This window comes from Sciurus carolinensis, chromosome 8 (genome assembly GCF_902686445.1).
Source record: "Sciurus carolinensis chromosome 8, mSciCar1.2, whole genome shotgun sequence".
NCBI classification, from domain to species: Eukaryota; Metazoa; Chordata; class Mammalia; order Rodentia; family Sciuridae; genus Sciurus; species Sciurus carolinensis.
Window position 1 is genome coordinate 90,854,601 of NC_062220.1, and position 22,009 is coordinate 90,876,609.

The 22,009-nt window shown below is 39.7% G+C and overlaps 1 protein-coding gene across 8 annotated transcripts in view; it reads right to left on the bottom strand.

Moving 5' to 3' along the window:
• The window catches only part of Pde1c (phosphodiesterase 1C), a 551,831-nt gene that overhangs the window by 291,346 nt on the left and 238,476 nt on the right, over positions 1–22,009 (bottom strand). Inside the window, exon 2 of one of the 8 annotated variants that reach the window (XM_047560737.1) lies at positions 17,763–17,789. The exons of the other annotated variants lie outside the window; for them this stretch is intronic. Within the exon in view, the coding sequence (XP_047416693.1) occupies positions 17,763–17,789 (27 nt within the window). The remainder of the gene's footprint in view (positions 1–17,762; positions 17,790–22,009) is intronic. 8 annotated transcript variants of the gene reach the window in all.

Consider the following 22,009-nt stretch of genomic DNA (forward strand, 5'->3'; position numbering starts at 1 on the left):
CAAATCAATACTGTTGGTACAACTCATTTTTAAAAATAAATACTGTCCTTTTAATTTGCTTATTGTCTAAATTGCCAGTAATATTGTTAATGCAAACCATGTAGGCTGACTTTCGCTCTGCAAATCAAACTAACCCCTTTTAATCTAGGGTGGACACAGCAGAATCCCACCCACAGACCCACACATTGCAAACCCTACTAGTGAATGAGCACAAGGACCAAGAGAGTAGCAATGAAGAGAGGACACCTAGAATTTCTGGCTAAAAATTTGGGGATTTTTTTTTTTTTTTTTTTTTAGGATATTTCAGCAGACTTGTATTCAGTTTTCACAGCGCTGTGGATCAGCATGAAGCAGAAGGCAGCAGTTTCTCTCACCCCCACCCATAATTTCCTGGGACCATTCCAACTAATCCTCTGATAAATGAGATCCTGAAGGATTAATCTCCTGTCTAAGCAGAGTAAGTCCCCAAGGGAGATGAAGTTTTGCCAAGAGTTTTTAAGGTCTCACTCTTCATGGTGACAGAGGATGGCATTCTGTGGCCATTAATTTTTATTGAGAGAGAAAGCATTATATTAACCCCTAATATTTGTTAAACACTTCCTGTGTACTCAGAACTGGGCCATATGCTATTTATACATTGTCCCATTTAATCTTTAAAACAACCCTTATGAATTAGATACTATTAGTAGCATATAACCTAAGAATATTATGTGCTGAACTGGCTGATAAATCACAAAGTTAAAGAGTGAAAACTGGATTTAAGCTTAGGTCTCCCAGACTCCAAAATCCATGCCCTGAATTGCCAATGTCACATTGTCTTGTTTACAGACTTCTAGTATAATTTTGCTGCTCTACCTTGTCCCACACAAACTAATGCAAAAGCAAGGAAGGAGAATCATTCGCCTCTCAATCTACAAACCAAAAGTATCCTTTAAACATGATTCATCTTCCACACCAGAGACTAACTTAAGGAAAATTTCTTTCTATTCAAAATAATGATGCTAAATGGGAAGCAATTTAAGCTTTACAATGGCTTCATCAGAACCTCATCTGTCAAATCCCCAGATCATGCTCCTGCAACACATCTCTCAATACGGTGAAATCAGCAGCAGGGAAGCAGATGTGGCGCACACAGGTGAAAGAAAGCATGAAGCTGGCAAGCTCTAAGGAGCAGGCGCTGCAGTCCCAATGCAAGCTGCCCTCACAGACTACCACTGACACTGCCCGCAGCACCACTGTCATCGCCGGGGTGGTGCTATTAAATTCCTTCATCCCAAAGATGCACACTGTATCCTCGGAAAGACCGGGCTCCTATCTACCCATCCATCTGTACAGCCAGCATTACCAAAAGGGTTGATTTTCAGTCTTTGCATCTTGAAAATGAGTCATGAGTGAGCAGTGGCGACTACTAAAGATGGTCACTAACAACAGGGTACACTTGTAATGTATACAATTATCACAGAATTGTGTCAAGATTATCAAAGACATGAAATTCTGGATTTGGCCTAACAGTAAGAGTTAGAGGATCATCTCACTGTACATATTGTGCATATCAGGTTCTCTTTTTCAGCTCTTTAATTGCTGTATGAATTCTATGACACTCTTGATAACTCTAATGATGAACACATCCTAAAGATTAAGAAAATGATTAAAGAAAACTCAACCCAACGCATTGGTAGATGGGTGGAAGCAACCTAGGTGCCCTTCAATAGATGAATGGATAAAGAAACTGTGGTTTATATACACAATGGAATATTACTCCACCATAAAAGAACAAATATGGCACTTGCAGGTAAATGGATGGAGCTGGAGCATATCATGCTAAGTGAAATAAGCCAATCCTAAAAAAACCAAAGGTCAAGTGTTTTCTCTGAAAGGTGGATGCTGATACAAAACAGGGTGGGGGGGAGCGTAAGTGAAGAATGGAGGAAGGATGAATTGTGTAGAGAGAAATGAGGGGAGGGGAGTGGGGAAAAGGAAAGATGGTGGAATGAGACAAACATCATTACCCGATGTACATGTATGATTACATGATGGCGTGACTTTACATCGTGTACAACCAGGGAAATGAAAAGTTGTACCCCATTTGTGTACAATGAATCACAATGTGTTCTGCTGTCACATATAACTAAATAGAACAATTAAAAAAAAAAACTTAAGAAATAAAGGAAGTCAACCCACAAGCCCTCCATTTATATGCATAGCAGAGGGCACAAAAACAAACGGGGAGAACTCTGTCCTCTCCTGGTGGCACGTGGCAATTTAGGAACTCACAGCAGAGGGCGATTTGCTGTGACACCACACTCAGCTCTGCTTTCAGGGGGACTACTGAACTGCTACCAAATTCAAGGGATAATTCTGTTGTCTGGGTCTGCTGACTAGGAATCCACTCCCGTGATACCGTGGGCTGGCTTAGTAGCTACTCACTTCCACTGACGTTACTCTGAAAATTTACTCTCTGCAACCCCACAGGGAAAGGACGAAACCTCCTTTCCCAGCAAATCTCTTGGGTATCGCCTTCTAGGTAATAATCTGCAACAATACCCAAGTGTTTCTATTAAAAGCTGTAATTTTATGCTTTTTCAGGGCTAGTAGAATATAATAGCATATGAAACTTGTGATTTTAGGTTTGTTTCAGGATAGAGCATACTGTATTTACACAAACCAAGCAATATTATCCCTTCAAACAACTTGGAAATTCCTTTTGGTGCAGGATTAAAGACACTTTAAATATTTTCCTTGTAAAATTTAAATACATTTAATACACTGATAAAGTTTTCTCTGTCGCTTGCAAAGGCTATGAAACATAATCCACTAATGTGATACATAAACAATGAATCAAAAGTAAAAATAGTAGCCTTAATAAGAATAGATAAACTTACTAAAACCCAGGAAGCATGCTTAATCATTTTCATCTTTATCTCATTTAACCCTTATTGCAATCTTATAAGGTAAGTACTATAAAGAAAGAATGTGAATCTTAGAGTTAAGTCTCCTCAACCTCAGCACTACTGGTACTTTGGTTAATTTTTTGCTGTAGGAATGTTCTGTGCATTGTAGGTTATTTACCAGCATCTGGGACCTCTATTCACTAGATATCAATGATAAACCCCAGGCCCAGAAGTGATAACCAAAAGCATCTCTACCTTGTCAAATGTCCTCTTGGGGCCATTTTACCCCCTGCTGAAAATCACTGGCTTACAGAAATTAGGTAATTTACTAAAAAAGGTCAGTCACTTACGAAAGAGTGGATTAGAAGCCCAGCATTCTGAATCCACACTACATGCTCTCAATTAATGAGAGCAATGCTATTTACTCTGTGATGCTCTAAAGAACATAAATTTCCCCTCAACTCAGAAAACTAAAAGTGAAAAAGAATGCCAAGTACTTTCCTGTGATCTTCCATGGCCATGCCCTGGAAGTCTGGGCCCTTCCAAACTTCCTTTTCCTAGTTAAGGCCCATGTCCCAGTGCTACTACCCTGTGCGGCTTGCCCCCCTGCCCCACTGATCTACCTCAGCCTTCTTTCAGTCCTGTTCCCCATATCCCAAATATCCGTCACCGATCACTAGTTAAGGTCAATTCTACCCTTCAATAAATACAGTGCAGCCCCTGCCCTCACAGGGTCCCTAAAGCGCGAGGCCTGTCTGCTTCCTGCAGTTCTCTTACATGATTCCAGACTTTCAAACTGCACCATCTCTCAGTGCAAGCCCCCTGTACAGGGTGGACACAGAACCCTGGTGTCCTCCAAGAGATGTCCCGAACATTCAGTAACTAAGCACTTTCCATGTGCCGAAGGTTTCTTACATGATTTACATATACTACTTCACTCTTGGCTCATAAGAAATCTAGGAAGCAAGTTCTATTTCCATTTGACCAAGGAGAAACAGATTTCCTGCTGGTAAAGAGCCTCTGCCCGCTGCAAGACATGCACAGGGTTCCTGCCAGGACTCAGATTTCAACCCAAGCATAAGAGACTAGAAGCCCCTGCTCTTTCCCCAAATTTTACTAATTTCATGACTGAGCAAAGACTACAGACATGGTTCTTCCCAAGTTATGTCCTCAGCTTACTCTACTCTCTCCAACTTACTTAGAAATTCTTCATTCTATTCCCTAACTCCCCTGACGGCCCAAAGTCATAGAAAAACACAACCCAGATTCCACTTGTGGGGAGGAAAAAGAAAAAATTCAGGTGTGACCTCATCAACTTTGAAAAGGCAATATCATATTAAATCAGAGAATAGAAAAACACAGGACAAGTTTTCTTTGATCCAACTCTATTTTTGTTATTTACTTTTTATGCATAGTTATGTATTCATGTATGACTGATCACACTGCTTCAAAGCTTTTAAGCTGTTAAGTACAAAAATAGACTATTTTGAAAAGAGAACCTGGTGGCGGAGGTAAGGATTTTCCTCCTTCAATAACATTTCTTAAATATAGCTTTTTTAAAACAAAATCTTCATTACACGTTCCTGAGAGCTTCAACTCTTAAATTAAGACCAAATGCAAAAAAACTTTCAAACAAAAAATATCCTTATAAGACAAGAATAATTGGCAGAGTAGGGAAATGAAGTATGAAAGGTGTATCTTTCTTATCCTTTGACTTTATTTAGTTCTAAGCTGCTTCATTTGGGGAAGAAAAATAAAAATAACCAAGGGGCTTCATAGCTGTAAAAAAAAAAAAAAAAATTATACCACCACCAGGATGGAAAGAGCTCAAGATGCTGTCACCATCTGAAAGATGTGTCTTTAAATTCTGACTGCAGCACCTCACTGCTCTGAGACTTTAGTCAAGTTATTTCCTTCCCCCAAGTTCCTCGCCTGCAAAACAGGATCACTGTGAAACAGTAAATAAGATAAGCATCCGGTATACAGCAGGCACACAATAAATTCAATCAATACAGTATGCTTTTCTAAAGTCTGTGTTTTGGAAATTATCTTGTTAATATGCTTCCCATGATTAGTTCTCCTTGATTAGATGAAATTAGAAGTATTCTAAACCAAGTAAGCTAGTTGGTAGCCAGGGATATTCACTATGGGGCTCAGAGGATGTTACCTGCTAAGCGACCTCTTTCTAGCAGGCCATTTGATTCTCTTGGTGATTCAACTAAAGGGCACAGAGTGCCTATCATCCCTGCAAATATGGCCCAGTGACCTGGGGCTCCCCATGAAAAGACCTAAGAAATCAGAAGCAAAGAATATTGGTTTTGAATCAAAAGTAACCATGTTCACCTCCTGTTCAACCATATGTCTTCATAGATAAGGAAGACACTGAGACCAGAGAGAAGTAATTTGGCATAGCTAATTAGGAACAGAACTCAAATTCTTAATTTTTCATCTGCACCTGTGGTTCTCAACCACAGGCAAATTTGACTCTCAGGGGACATTTTTGGTTATCAAAGATAAGATAGCCAGGCATGATGGTGCACTCCATATCCCCAGCAGCTCAGGAGGCTGAGGCAGGAGGATCACACAGTTCAAAGCCAGCCTCAGCAAAAGTTAGATGCTAAGCAACTCAATGAGAACCTGACTCTAAATAAAATACAAAATAGGGCTGAGATGTGGCTCAGGGGTCAAGTGCCCCTGAGTTTAATCCCCAGTACCAAATAAATAAATACATACATACATACATACATACATACATACATACGACATGTAGTAGCAACTGGCCTCTAGTGTATAGAGACCAGGGATGTTGCCAAACATTCTCCAACATGCATACAGGGCAGCCCCAACAATGAAAATATCAAGAGTCACGGTTACCCACACTGATCAACACTGGTAGACCCAGGGACTGGTATCTCCAGGGACCCTAAAAGATGCTTTTTAAAGGGCTATTATTGGAGTTGGATTTGGCCCCAGCAATTACTGAATCAATTCAGTCAATTTCACCTCTTTTTGGCATTGAGGATCACTGAGATTAGCAGGGATCAAGAGGCTTGCCTTCTTAGAAGTCTGGGCATAACTTTTGAAGCAATGATTGCATTAGTGCTACTCATAGTCTTAAAGACACACTTAGGTCTTATCAGGCAATCTAAGAAAATGATTCTCAAAATCATTTTGGCAAAATACCACAGAACAGCCAAATGATGCATAACCACAGTTATCAAATATTCAGAATGATTTGTTCCGAACAAATACATTTGACACTGCAATGAACATCCCCAGGCTCAGTGACTTGAATGAGGGAAAATAGAGAGTGAAGCACTGATGCAGAGCCAGAATACTCTTGAGTTTCCACCCAGAGAGAGTCCATGTTGGAGGCACGGAAATAGAAAGGCTGAGTCGATGATCCAAGCAATTACGTACTTTCTAGTTCCTGCCATGTATGCCATCTGTCTTGGTGACCTCAGAAGCCTCCACAATGGCCAGTGTGAGGGCCAAATGAGAGTCTGGATGTGGGAATATGCAGTGAACTGCAAAGTCATTTGTAAGCATGAGTCATTTATCAACCTGAGCTTATTTACCCACAATTCCACCTGGTAACTCTGACTTAAGTTGTGACCCATGATAAAAATAAAAGTAGGATCCCATTCATTCATAAATTCCCTTGAATGCCCAAGGCACCATGCTGTGGAAGAGCATATTCCTCAATCAAAAATAAAAAATCTCAATGGTTCCAAAGCACCCAATTAACTCCGGTCATGGAATTAGAGCAACAAGAACTGGGAGAGCAAGATATATTTTCTGTGTAAAGATCTGAAAGGGTTTCATTGAAAGAGATGGTATTTGAATAGGGTCTTGAAGAAAAGATACGATTTGAACAAACATAAGTAAGAACATTCAAAATGCCAGAAATACTATGAATAAAGGAGGGATCATAGAAAACACAAGGCAAATGTGACAGTGAGGTGTTCAGCTTAATTGGAACTTAGGGTGAATGGAAGGGAATAAGAGACCAAGTAGAAAAGTTGAGGTGGAGGCAGATATAAAGAACCTTAGAGCTAGAAGAGAAAACAGACTTCTATTAGCAATTAGGAAGCCAATGGAGATTTGTTGTTGTTGTTTTTTAAACACATCAGGCACAATCAGAGGAGCTGTGGAGAAAAAGTCATCAGGCATGGGAATACAGAATGGAGACGATGCAGAAACCAGAGTCAAGAGAGTTGTTCAACACACTCAGCAATGGATAGAGACTTGTACAAGACAGAGGGAATAAAAATAATGGGAAGGGATAGAGCGCTAATCTCCAGAATCTATAAAGAACTCAAAAAACTCTACACCAAGAATGCAAATAATCCAATCGACAAATGGGCTAAGGAAATGAATAGACACTTCACAGAAGAAGATCTACAAGCAATCAACAAACATATGGAAAAATGTTCAACATCTCTAGTAATAAGAGAAATGCAAATCAAAACCACCCTAAGATTCCATCTCACCCCAATTAGAATGGCGATTATCAAGAATACAAGCAAAAACAGGTGTTGGCGAGGATGTGGGGAGAAAGGTACACTCTTACATAGCTGGTGGGGCTGCAAATTAGTGCAGCCACTCTGGAAAGCAGTGTGGAGACTCCTTAGAAAACTTGGAATGGAACCACCATTTGACCCAGCTATCCCACTCCTTGGCCTATACCCAAAGGACTTAAAATCAGCATATTATAGAGATACAGCCACATCAATGTTCATAGCTGCTCAGTTCACAATAGCCAGATTGTGGAACCAACCTAGATGCCCTTCAATTGATGAATGGATAAAGAAAATGTGGTATATATATACAATGGAATATTACTCAGCCATAAAGAATGATAAAATTATGGCATTTGCAGGCAAATGGATGAAACTGGAGAATATCATGCTAAGTGAGATAAGCCAATCTCAAAAAACCAAAGGAAGAATGATATCGCTAATAAGTGGATGATGACACATAATGGAGGGTGGGAAGGGTTAGAGTTAGGGTTAGAGTTAGGGTTAGGGAGGGGGGCAAGAACGGAGGAAGGAAGGACTGTATAGAGGGAAAAGAGGGGTGGGAGGGGTGGGGGGGAAGGGGAAAAAATAACAGAATGAATCAAACAACATTACCCTATGTAAATTTATGATTACACAAATGGTATGCCTTTACACCATGTACAAACAGAGAAACAACATGTATCCCATTTGTTTACAATAAAAAAAAAGACAAAAAAAAATAATAATAATAATGGGAAGGAAAATCCCACCATCTAGTAGAGACCCAGTTACCATGGTTGGAGAGGAGGAACAAAAAGTTAACACTGAAAGAACACACAACAGAAGAACATATAAAATGTGTTACAATTAGTATCTGGAATGTCTCCCACAGGTCTATGCACTTGAAGGACCGGTCCCCAATGCCCAGGGTAAAACTTTTAGGAAATGGTGGGATCATGAGGGCACGAGTCTCATCAAAGGATTAATCAATCCTACTTTTTCTTCTATTTGGTGAAGGGTCTCAGGTCTAATTCCTAGACCCTTGATCCATTTTGAGTTGAGTTTTGTACAGGGTGAGAGATAGGGGTTTAATTTCATTTTACTTCATATGAAATTCCAGTTTTGCCAGCACTATTTGTTGAAGAGGCTATCTTTTCTCCATTCTAAGTTTTTGGCACCTTTGTCTAGTATGAGATTACTGTACTTATGTGGGTATGTCTCCATGTCTTCTATCCTGTACCATTGATCTACCTGTCTATTTTGGTGCCAATACCATGCCATTTTTGTTACTATTGCTCTATAGTAGGTCTGGTATTGTGATACCTCCTGTATCACTCTTCCTGCCCAGGATTGCTTTGGCTATTCTGAGTCTTTTGTTCTTCCAGATGAATTTCATAATTGCTTTTTCTGTTTCTATGAGAAATTCATAGGGATTTTAATTGGAATTGCATTAAATCTGTATAGCACCTTTGGAAGTATGGCCATTTTGACAATATTAATTCTGCCTATCCAACAACATGGGAGATCTTTCCATCTTCTAAGGTCTTCTTCAATTTCTTTCTTCAATTTTCAATTTTTTGTAGTTTTCATTGCAGAGGTCTTTCACCTCTTTGGTTAGATTGATTCCCAAGTTGTTGTTGTTTTTTTTTGTTTTTTTTTTTTTTTTTGAGGCTATTGCAAACAGATTTGTTTTCCTCATTTCCCTTTCAGATGTTTCATCGTTTATGTATAAAAATGCTTGAGATTTATGCATGTTGATTTTATATCCTGCTATTTTGCTGAATTCATTTATGAGGTCTAGAAGTTTTCTGGTGGAGTTTTTTGGATCCTCTAAATAGAGAATCATGTCATCAGCAAATAGTGACAGCATGAGTTCCTCTCTTCCTATTTGTATCCCTTTAATTTCTTTAGTCTGTCTAATTGCTCTGGCTAGTATTTCAAGGACGATGTTGAATAGAAGGGGTGAAAGAGGGCATCCCTGTCTTGTTTCAGTTTTTAAAGGGAATGCTTTCAGTTTTTCTCCATTAAGAATGATGTTGGTCATGAGCTTAGCATAAACAGCATTTACAATGTTGAGGTATGTTCTATCCCTATTTTTTCTAGTGTTTTGAGCATGAAGCGGTGTTGTATTTTGTCAAACACTTTTTCTGCATCAATTGAAATAACCATATGATTCTTATCCTTAAGTCTATTGATATGATGGATTACATTTATTGATTTACGGATGTGGAACCAACCTTGCATTCCCAGGATGAATCCCACTTGATCGTGGTACACTATCTTCTTAATATGTTTTTGGATATGGTTTGCCAGGATTTTGTTAAGGCTAGATTTTGTGTCTATATTCATCAAGAATATTGGTCTAAAATTTTCTTTCCTTGATGTGTCTTTGTCTGGTTTGGGTATGAGGGTGATATTAGCTTCATAGAATGAGTTTGGGAGGGTTCCCTCTTTTTCTATTTCCTGGAATACTTTGAAAAGTATTGGAATGAGTTCTTCTTTGAAGATCCTGTAGAACTCAGCTGAGAATCCACCTGGTCCTGGGCTTTTCTTGGCTGGTAGGCTTTTGATGGATTCTTCTATTTCATTGCTTGATATTGATATGTTTAAATTGTGTATGTCCTCCCGGTTCAGTTTGGGAGGATTATGTCTCTAGAAATTTGTTGATGTCTTCAGCATTTTCTATTTTGTAGGAATGTAGATTTTCAAAGTAGCTTCTCATTATGTTATGTATTTCAGTGGTGTCTGTCGTGATATTTCCTTTTTCATCACTAATTTTAGTAATTTGAGTTTTCTCTCTCCTTCTCTTTGTTAGTATGGCTAAGGGTTTTTTTCTATTTTGTTTACTTTTTCAAAGAACCAACTTTTTGTTTTGTCAATTTTTTGAATTGTTTCTTTTGTTTCAATTTCATTGATTTCAGCTCTGATTTTAATTATTTCCTGTCTCCTACTACTCTTGGTGGTGTTCTGTTTTTCTTTTTCTAGGGCTTTGAGTTGTAATGTTAGGTCATTTAGTTGTTGACTTTGTAGTCTTTTCTTGAATGTGCTCCATGCAATGAATTTTCCTCTTAGTACTGCTTTCATAGTGTACCAGAGATTTTGATATGTTGTATCGTTGTCTCATTTGCCTCTAAGAATCCATCTGACTGATTGGACTATGGGGAAGTGTAGGAAAATGTAGGAGGAGGGACCTAGTTAGAAGAAGTGGGTCCCTGGGATGTGAGCTGAAAGAGTTTTTCTTGAGCCTATCATCTCCGCCCTCTCTCTTTTTCTGGTTGCCATAAAGATAGCAATTTTCCTCTACCACACCCTTCCAATAGAATGTTCTGCCTCACCTCAGGCCCAAAGCAAGCCAGTCGACCAGGAATTGAAACCATGAATTGAAATAAACCTTTCCTCCTCTAAGACGTTTTTATCAGGTATTTTGGTCACAGCAACCAAAAGCTGACTAACACAAAGTGACTCAGAAGTTTTGACTCTTGATGAATAGAAAGATAGCAATTCTCAGATGCAGGAAGATGGGAGAGAAAAGAAGATTGAATTGGACCTAGATGTTCCTCTGGACTCAGAAAATGACAGCTTAATATCAAGGTCATCCGTACTACTAGCATCTAGATATATGACCCAGACTCAGTGCCTGACCTGCTTACTGCAACCTAGTACTTTCTCCCTAGGCCTAGTTCCTATCTCCTGCTAACAAGCCTTTCTGAGTCAAGATCCTGCACCTGCCCTCCTCAGACACTGAATGACATAGTAAGGAGGCCGAGTGAGTGAGTGAGGGAGGGAGGGATGAGGGATAACAGTCTACCTGTGTAGACTCTCCCTTATCCTTTGTGGACAGTCTCAACATCTATCTGTAATCACTGCTCCAACCAGACAACTCCTGCTGTTCTCTCTAGTCTACCTTGATCTTCTGTCACTTCCTACTATGAAGTCACTCTGATTGAGTCAGCAATCTTGGAATATGAACTGTGCATATTCCTATGGCTGATGTACTCATTCTTAACAACTTTCAGAATGTATTAGGCATCACAAATAAAGGAGAGTATTTTTGAAGGTTTTATCTCTTAGGAGATCCTCTTGATTCAGCACTAATTCTTGTGCTCTAAATATTGGTACTACTAAATAAGTAGTAGAATGCAGGATTTGTTACCCGCCCAGATGCAAAAAAAAAAAAAAAAAAAAAATACGTGCTTTGATTTATCCTCTATTACCCCTGATAACTTTCCCAACAAGTTATTGAGTTGCTATTTTTAATTGCAAAAATGGGGAACAAGAGTCAACCAATTCTATTTCCAAAAAACTTCAGAATTTACTGATGAGCCTTAACATACCTGGGAAGGAGATGGAGGTCAGCGGTAAGAAGACAACGAACCTGCTAATAGTAGGATACCACTGCTTAGTAGGTAGCCTTCCCAAAGGGTGATACACTCACCCTCCCACCTGTCACACACAATAATCTATTATTAACAGCTAAGGTGGCAGTTCTGTTGGTGACTCATTAAGTAAGCTGATTCATGGAGGCTGAACATGGGTAGAACTGACTAAAGGAATCATTTGCTGGATTTAATCAATTACTGGGCTCATCAAATGTGATTCCTGAGCCACATCAAAATCCAAGTGGAAGAAGACATTAGACACTTGGGGGAAAAATAACTTCTTGCTTTGTCTTGCAACAGATAGAGGCCTCTTTACTAACTAAAGTGTGAGATCTACTTTGTTGATAACTATACACATGTTGGCATCCTGGACAGTCCTCTTCCTAATATCCAGAATATTTTCAAGCCATTTGCCTCTTTGAAGAAAGACCTAAAATATTTTTAAAATGTGTATTTTAAAAATAACTATAAACAAGAAGTAAACAGAAAAGATTCTATTGTATTAGACTATTATTCTATTGTATTAGACTATTATTCTATTGTATTAGACTATTATTGGTCTATTGTATCAGACTTCAGGGTGCCCATACCTGCAAGACCCCTGAATAGTAAGTAATATAAAGACTGTGTTTGTGATCTTGTGAGAGAAGAGTATGATAATGCAAGTTTCCCCCCAAGACCTAATTGCTCCCCGTAACCTTCAATACTGAGACTAGAACACTCATCACATTGTAACATAATTATTTTGTTCAACTGTATCACCTATAAGCCAGTGTACCTATTCATGAAGGCATTTTTTTACTTATCCTTTTATTTCATTATGTACTGAACTATATAGCAACATTAATTACTAAGTTGTTTTATTAAATTGGAAGCTTTTTATAAAGTACTATGTTATGTATATGATTATCAATATAATATGATTATCGAAAAAAATCCTTTAACCAAAGTTAAATGTTTATAGTAATGTCTCCACTGATAAGTAAGTCAGATAGAGTCAGAATCAGAACTTCTACTTAAATTATCTAAGCAGAGCTACAATTAATAACAAACAAAAACGTTATGCTAATGAGGGTTTCATTATCTGTTACAGCTTAAAACTCCAACTCTTAACCACCCTGACCAAAAGACTGAATCGCCGCAATGCAGACATCAGAAGACCAATCTTGTGCCTGCAGAGATCCCTCAAGTTTGTGGACACATCTGATTCGTGCCTCTGCTTCTGAATTACACTGATTGATCACAGCAGTCCCCTACACATTGAAATAGGGGTGTGAGTATGTGCATGTGTGTGTATAGGGGACAGTTATAATACAGATTCAGCTTGATAATATCATCTCTGACAGCAATTCCTTTCTTCAAGGGCAGTCCAGATGTATTTGATTATTTCTAGATTATTTGTGAGTGCTTTGTATATGGTCCAGCATGGTTTCTAACAGATACAAACTTCTCTGAGCCAGACCTGATAACTTGAAGCTGAAGGTATAATAAAAGCAACCTTTTACAAAGAATTTTACAGGGAAGCAGGTTTATTGCATAATCCTCTCTAGCTGATAAATTGCTATTTTACCACTTTAGCAAGACTCTTGGAATAACCGACTCTCATGGACAAAACTCATTCACAAGGCAAAAGGAGAAGGCCTCCTCTTAATCATGACAGTCCCAAGTCCAATTCAACAAGGCTTTCTGTACAGGGAGACATTTACCTCCCAACCTATAAGTGCCCTTGCTAACCAGTCTGGAACACTTCTAATGCCAATCTTTCCACTGGAATTCTGGTTTTGGAAGAGACAAGTACATTTCCATTAATGCTTAAAGTGAAATTCAGAAGCATCAGAATCATCAAAATATTCCCTTGGGCAAATATCTGCCTTGTACTTTATGAATTACTTACAGAAAGATAATGTCCTCCATTGAGCTGTAGTAGCAAAATTACTTTGAAAGCAGGTGGATTTTTTTTCTTTAACAAAGTTTTAAAAAGCAAATAAATACTTCAGTGAAATGAAATAAAACCAGCAAGAAAATTGTAAACACAGGTAGATTACTTATGTCTCCTGGGCTATCTTCCTTTGTTGCTCAAATCAAATTTACTCCATCTAAAGCTTTTTAATAGAACATTTGTGCTATTTAGTTTTCCCACATGAAGCCACCAGCTTTATTTGACTAATGATTAAGTGAAGTCAAATAACTACGCTTAGAATTCAGTTGCATCCACACTGATGCATTTTTCATGTCCCTAACATGAAAAAGGAATCATGGCTACTCCCACTCAAAATAAATCATTAAGTAGATAAGCACACATTCAAACAGACCAGCACCTGACTGGAGGAGAGATGTCAAAATACATATAAAATTGCCTACCATTCATCAAAGGAGAATCCACATACTCTGAATCTACAGACCCCCAAGAAAGGTCTCAAGAAAGCTCATTCTAGAAAAGGTTGGAGGTTTGCTACTTGGATTTTAAAAGTCCGCAATTTTTTTTTTTTTTTTTTTTTTGTACCTGGAATGAACTCAGGGGCACTTGACCACTGAGCCACATCCCCAGCCCTATTTTGTATTTTATTTCCAGACTGGATCTCACTGAGTTGCTTAGCGCCTCACTTTTGCTGAGGCTGGCTTTGAACTTGCAATCCTCCTGCCTCAGCCTCTGAGTGGATGGGATTACAGGTGTGCACCACCACACCCAGCAAGTTCCACCAAGAGATATAATATATGTTATAATATATGCCCCCCCATCTTGAATTTGGATGCATTCGGTGATAGCCTGAACAGTAAGATACAGTAGAAGTGACACTGTGCCAGTTTCTGGGCCAAGGTTACAATTAAGGGTCTAGAAACTTCCACTTCCTGTCACTTAGGACACTTGGCCTAAGAAGCCAAACAAGAAGGCAACCACTGAGACTATCCTGCAGTCAGAAGCCCAAGCTGTGTGGAGCCATCTTGGAAGATAAAAGCCATGTGGCAAGACATAAAAAGAGAAAGAGGGAGGAGTAGGATGGGGGCAAGGGCAGAGAAAGAGACAGAGAAGCCTGAAGGGATGGAGCCCCAAGGGCCCTGACATGAATGAAGACACTGTCTTGGAAGTGGAGACTCCATCCCCAGCAGCCCCAGCTGTCACCAGCTGGATCACATTCAAACCACCCATCCAAGTCCTTCCTAAATTCCTGACCCATAAATCTGTGAGCAAAATAAAATGGTGCTTTGAAGCCACTAAGTTGGGCATTTTTAAAAAATTCAATGATATATTTGCAGAATATGGATCTATTTCTTATGAAAAATATTAAAAGAGGTCAAACTGATTGTTTATTAATTTGCACTTTAAATGGCTTCCATAAAGCTGGTAAGTCTGTTTTTTTTTTTAATTTTATGATGTCATAAAAATTACAACATTCACATTGGATATGTTTTCAAAAAAGTCAACGTAATAATTTTAACCTTGACAGGTTTGAGCAGCTCTTGTAAAACTCCCTCTCACCTGTCTATCTCTCCTGGAAAGAAAATTGAGGCAACTCTGAAGTGCCTCATACCCCAGGTGAAGATGATAGATTACCTTTTACTACTGAAGACCACTGTGCCCTCTAATCTGAGTGATTAATTTACATCCTGCTCAATGGTTCACATGCAATTACTACCGTGAGTTCAATGAACCTAAACAAGACAGAACTGTCCAGCCATCTGCCTAAGCTGACTATATTTAGAAAAGTATAGCAACCTCCAGGAAGCCTTTAAGTTTTCACTCATTTTCCTCCCAATGTCTCATGCACTCTATGTTGCATATTAAGCTATCATAGCACTCCTTTGGACTTTCTATTTTACTTGGAAACCACAGGACACAGGAATCTCTACCGCTGGAGATGATCATCACTAGGAAATTGAGATTAATATTGTCATCCAAAAATGCCACTGTTGAAAGGTCTTGGCAGATTTCTAACTGAATCAGTGTTTTTTGTTTGTTTTGTTTTAATCTGGATTGTGGGCTTCCAATGGTTGGCAAACAACAAACCTAAGCAATTCTATTTCTTTGCAATGTGTTTTCCAAATTCTTCTCAACAACACAGAGTAAATATTTTGGCACTTGCATTATTTATATTCCCAAAGCTGCTTCTTAATGAGAGGCCACAGAGACTAGAGTGGCTGATGCTAGAGCCCTATTTTCATTAAATATATTAATCATAAAAAAACAGTACTCTGACAGAGTTTTTTCATTGGATCATGCTATTCCAATCCTGTCTCTTTCAGAATTCATTCAGACTTCCTGCAAAAGCCCTAGGAAGAATCACATGCTGCTATCAGGTACATAAAATAGGGAGCCTATACATTATGGAAAAATACTCTGGTTTACATTTTCATTGACTTAGCACCAAGTTGTGTGTAATACAGTTGTGGCACTTCTCCCTGGTGCCATCGTCAATAGTCTAAAAAATCAATTCAAAAGTTCCGTCTTTAAGAAAAGCAATTAGTAGTCATATATTCAACATTTACTATATGCCAAGCACTATGGTAGATGAAGCAAATCCCAGAAGGCACAGTGTACATGTTGCCCACCATCAGGCAGGCAGGAAGGAAAAAAAGGTGAGGGCAATCACAGAAGCATGTAGAAGGCAGACATCAGAGTATACACCAGGGGTCAGGTGGGGAAAAGGGAACAGCATGTGCAAAAACACCAGAAGAGTCAGCATGGCATTCAGAGAAAACCCAATGCATTATCACAACAAGCTATATCTATCTACTCAGGTGTTCCTGGGAATGCTGAAGTTAATAACTTTATCTCCCTCACTCAGGAAAGCCTCAGATAAGTACACTGACTCCAAGTTTACCAAAGCTCCTCCTAAGAAAGCATCCATGATCATCTGGACCTTTGGAAGCAAAACTTGGCTAGAAAGTCATAGCTCAAGTTTAGAGAGCAAAGAGGGACAGTGAAAGTGGCAAGAGATGATGCTAGAAAGATAAAAGAGGTCACCAGAGGCCTTACACATCATTATTATTCAGTTAAATTTATGAAAATGAGTCATCGTAAAAAACAAGTATATGCAAGATGAACCAATGAATGAAATAAGTGAGATGACAGATATGTTAATTTGCTTGACTGTAATCATTATTTTACTATGTTTATCAAAAGCATCATGTTGCATACCTTAAATCTATTTCATCAAAAAAAGATGAACCAGGAAAAAATTCCACCATGATGCACATGACATTTCCTAACCTCATTTCATCGTTCTCTTTAGAAATCCCTCCTATGCTGTCCATGTTCGCAGCCCGTGTGCCTACACCAGCACACAAGCTGCTCCTCCAAATCAGCTAATGCCATCTGGCAGAGGATACTAACAGGGGCTCGAAATCACAGACACACTGCAAAATGGGCTTGCCGTTGGAGCCAAGACTCCACACACCTGGTAAGTGATTTTGGAACTATAAATACAAAGGACACAAGTCCAAAGTTTAATATTCACATGGGTCAGAGCCAGTGTCCACTTGATACCTTCAAGACTCCTCACACCAAAGGGTCTGCAAGGTCCAGAGCAGGGCCAGACCGGGCCTCATCTTTGTACATCCACCCTTCCACACAGTGGATACATAGAGGGTATGATAAATGGTATTCTACTTCAATTTACCTTCCCACAGTCCCATCAGAATGCTAGCATTTCCCTTGAAAGGACTCGCAGCTCTGCCATGAGCTTAATAGCCCCCACCAACCAAAGTCAATAGAATCACTAAATAGCACAACAATAGCAAGTTTCTGGATCCACAGGATCCACTCTCGTGGGCAGGGATCTACCCTACTGTGCTACGCTAGGTGCCTACAATCAACTTTTAATTACAGCAGCAATAGCAATCTGGAAATAAAGCAATTGACTGAGAAGGAATCAAGACATTGTTTATTACAATTCCAGTGAACCGTGAGCCACATTTACCAAGAGCTGTGCCTCCAGTGACTCAGCCAACCAAGACCCCAAAGCTCCCCTTTTCCAGAAAGATACTCTTACCTCTGGGATGTTTTCTTATATTTCCTCCTGTAGGAAAAGAAGCATAAATACATATCAGAAAAGGCCGGTGGCAGGAAGTGGGAGTAAGGGGAATCTTGGGTGGGGAATGGGTATCAACACATCTAGGAGTTCCCTCCGTAAAGCTTATGGGTTTCAAAGCCCAGTTAAAAGTTTGGGATCAGGAGGTTGGGGTTGTAGCTCAGTGGTAGAGCACTTGCCTAGGACAGGTGAGCCACTGAATTCGATCCCTAGCACCACATGAAAACTAGATAAACAAAACAAAGGTATAAAAAATATATATTTTAAAAAAGTTTGGAATTGCTGTGTTATATCACAGTCAGATGTATATAACTTTAGCCTTAACAGTAAAACCCAGCATCAGGAGTCCAAAGGCTCTGCTCCTATGTTCTTCTAGTCCCTTTAGAGGGCACTGTGGCGTGTTGATTGAGGTGGGACTTAAAGACAGCAAGCTCCAGATTCAAATCTCAGTCTTTCGATCCTCAAGTTTCATGGGGTTGTGGCAGAGTAAATAGGAAGAGGCTTGTAAAAACACTCCCTTTGTCTGGAACATATTAAATGGTCAATAATTATTAGTTATTTGTCTTGTCACTATTGTCGCTATCATCCACATCATCGAGTGTTAAGGTCCCTTTTAAAAGAAATTTGGTGGAGGTGGTCCTCAGTATAGAACCCAGGACCCTGAGCATGCTAAGTGTGCACCCTACCACTGAGCTACATTCCTAGCCCCAAGATGAACCTTTTTAAATATAAACAAGTAATCATGCAACCAAACCATGAGATCAGACAAAAGGTCTTCAAAGAAGTGGAGAAGGGTATAATAAGAAAATCTAGAAGGAAATGGTGGGAGCAAAGTTAGGAACTTGCTAATGACTCCACTGAGCACTGTCCTGGGAAGCAGAAGAGGCCCAGGGCTAGCCCGCCTCTGCTTTCTACATCATCAGTGAGTCTTCAGCAAATCTCTTATGCATTGGGCTTCTTGACCCAGCAAGAGCAGATAGTTTCATCTGCCCTGACTGTCTCACCTAGGTCACAGTGGCATTTGAGGGAAAATGACCACAAAGATATGTTGATCCCATCCAGGTGTTCATCATGTCTGTGTTCCTTTTTGTTGACTCTACAGATGCTCAAAAGAGTACTAATAGGCTCTCAGAGGATGGATTAGAGGAAGGGAAGAGGTGGGAAAAGAAGATAAATCTCCTTGAAGCATCTCCAGGGAGTTCTTCCCTGTTGTTGTTAGTTCCACATCTGCCTGCCCATTACAGTCACTGCACCCAGAATAGCCACACCACCGATTTGCTAATTGGGAACCATAAAAGAAAAAAAAAAAAAAAAAAAAAAAGCGCAGAGTCTTCAGATTCAAAATCACTATGACCTGTTACATCTCTGTTAAATGGAAAGCATGCCAAGCATTAAGTTAGGTATTAGGTAAAGAAACCAGCATACAGCACAGACCCTACCATGTGGCCTTCAGCACATACATACTGATACCTGCTTATCTGAAAGGGAAACACACTAGAACATCCATACCAAGACAATGGGTTAATGGATCTCTTATTTCTACTTTTGGAAATTTTTTAAATGCTCTTAAAGGAATGAGTATCATAATTATGATTAGAAAAATATCTAAAGCTATACATAAACATACATAGTCACATACAGAGATATATACATATATAGGAAAATACAGGGAGGAAGTTTCACTACACCAGTGGTTAGGACTTGGGTGGCAGAGCAAACTACCTGTTAGGATTTGAATCTAAAAACATCCTCCAAAGAGTTCATGTGTCAGGCAATGTTCAGAGACTGGAAGATTGAACTTATGAGAGCTGCAACCTCAACAGTGGATTAGTCCATTTGATGGATTAATCATTTGAATGGACTATTGGTGGTAACTACAGGCAAGTAGGACGTGGCTGGAGGAAATATGTCACTGGAAGCATGACTTTGGACTACATCTGTCCCTGGTCTTTTCCTCCCCCCACCCTTTTTCTCTCCTTCTCTCTCTCTCCATATATATTCCATGCATGTGCATGCTTGCTCTCTTGCTCTCGCTCTCTTTCCCAAATGCCATGAGCTGACAGTTTTCCACTGCCACGCCCTTCTACCATGATGTTCTCAGGCCCAGAGAAATGCAACCATGAGCCAAAAATAAAACTTTTCTCCCTTGTTCTTCTCAGGTACTTTGATCACAGTGACAAAAGGCTGACAAACACACTACCTGTGTTCCAATCATGGCTCTGGCACTTAAAGCTATAATGTTGGACCAATTATTCGACCTCTCTGAACCTCAGTTTCTTCATGTGTAAAGTGGGAATAATCAGAGCACCTCTTTGGATCTTGTTAGAAATAAATAAGATAATTCATCTGAATGTCGGATCCCCATACTTACCAGTACCTAAAACAGTGCCTTGTCCTCCCTACTAATGCTGAGATGAATGAGCATCCATCACCCTCTCTCTCTTGCCTGCGTCCTGCCACACTGACATCTCACCCTCTCTAGGCTATAGCAGAGGACACAGTTTTCATATGCACGCATAGAGCACATGAGCTACGGTATGATGTGCACCCTTCACCGCAGTAGAACTGCAGTCTAATAGACTGAGCTAAGAAGCCTCTGGCAAGACTGAAAAATAACCCATCAAGAGTGTCCAAGGACCAAAGGGCAAGAGGACAGTTGAACCAGATGGGTCCCCTTGGCTTCTACTTAGAATCCCAACTAACTCTATCAGCAGACGATATCTTCAGAGATTAGAAGACAACCGTTGCTCCTGGCTTCCAAAGAACTTTCCCAGCATTTCCCAGAACCATAAAAAGACACTGCTGGGAGTGCTGAAAGAACCAAAGAAGAACAAAAATAAGAAAGCTTCACTTTCAGCACCTAAACATGGCTAATTCTCATAACCCCAGAAGGTCCACTCTGAAAGAATTTGAATTCTAGAAAGTTAAGACATGCACCTAAAGTGTTATTTTATTAAAACAAAAAATATAAGGAGCAGCTCAAGGAAACTTTGCAGAAGAGGTAGTCTTGATTGATGGGTGAGACCTCGACAGGGAACCAGTCCAACAAGCAGGGGGAGACTGGAGAGAGAGAGAACAACACATATAGCTGAAAAGTATAAAGACAGTGTGATTCACGAAAAGTGAGAAATTTATACTTTTAAATAAAGATGACACCTGGGAGGAGCAGTCGCCTCTTGTGTGCACTCCTCTTCAGTGCTCCAACAACAATCTAACGCCTAGCACACACCACTCTCCACTGCACTGCATCATCTCACTATGACCATGTGGGAGAGCCAATAGGGCTCTGGAGGGTGACAGACCTGGGTCAAGACCCAACTTTACCCTCCCAACTGGGAGACCTCAGGCAACTCTGTGCTAAAACAAGCTTTGGTTTCTGCATCTATAAAAGGGATGGAATGATCTGATTGAGACAATGTATTACATTCACCAAGAGCCTACCTGCCATGTCTTAGATTTGGATCTGGAGTGTCCCTCAAAGTCTCATGTGTTGAAAGCTTGGTCCCCAGTGCAGAAGTGAGGCTTCTGGAAGGTGATAGGATCACAAGGGTCTAACCTTATCAGTGGATTAATCCATTGATGGCTGAATGGACTGCTGTCAGGTAGTAGAAACTGCAGGCAGATGGGGCATGATTGGAAGAAGTAGGTCACCAGAGGTGTGCCTTTGGGGACTATATCTTGTCCCAGGTCCCTTCCTCTTTCTCTCTACTTCCTGGGCTGCCATGAGCTGAGCATCTTTCTTCTACCACACTTTAATGTTCTGCCTCAGCTCAGGTCCAAAAGCAATGGAGTCAGCCAACCATGGCCTAAAACCTATGAAACCATGAGCCAAAATACATCTTTTCTTCCTCTAAGCTGTTCTTTTCAGGTTTTTGTCATAGTGATGAAAAGCTGACTGACACACAACATAAGTGGCATTCTAAAAATTCTAGGTTTCTAGGTCTCTCTGCATTAGGGATTCTACTATCATATGGATCTAAGAGGGTTTGCACATCAATCGGCATATGATTGGCCAATTGTGTGTGTGTGTGTGTGTGTATATATGCTAAATAAATGAAATATTTGCAGCTGCTATCTACGTGTGCTAAAATATGGGTTGTTCCACAAGAATGGGATCCTAATTAAAATAAGTTATATACCATGTATGTATAATATGTCAAAATATACTCAATTGTCATGTGTATCTAAAAAGAACAAATAAAATTTAA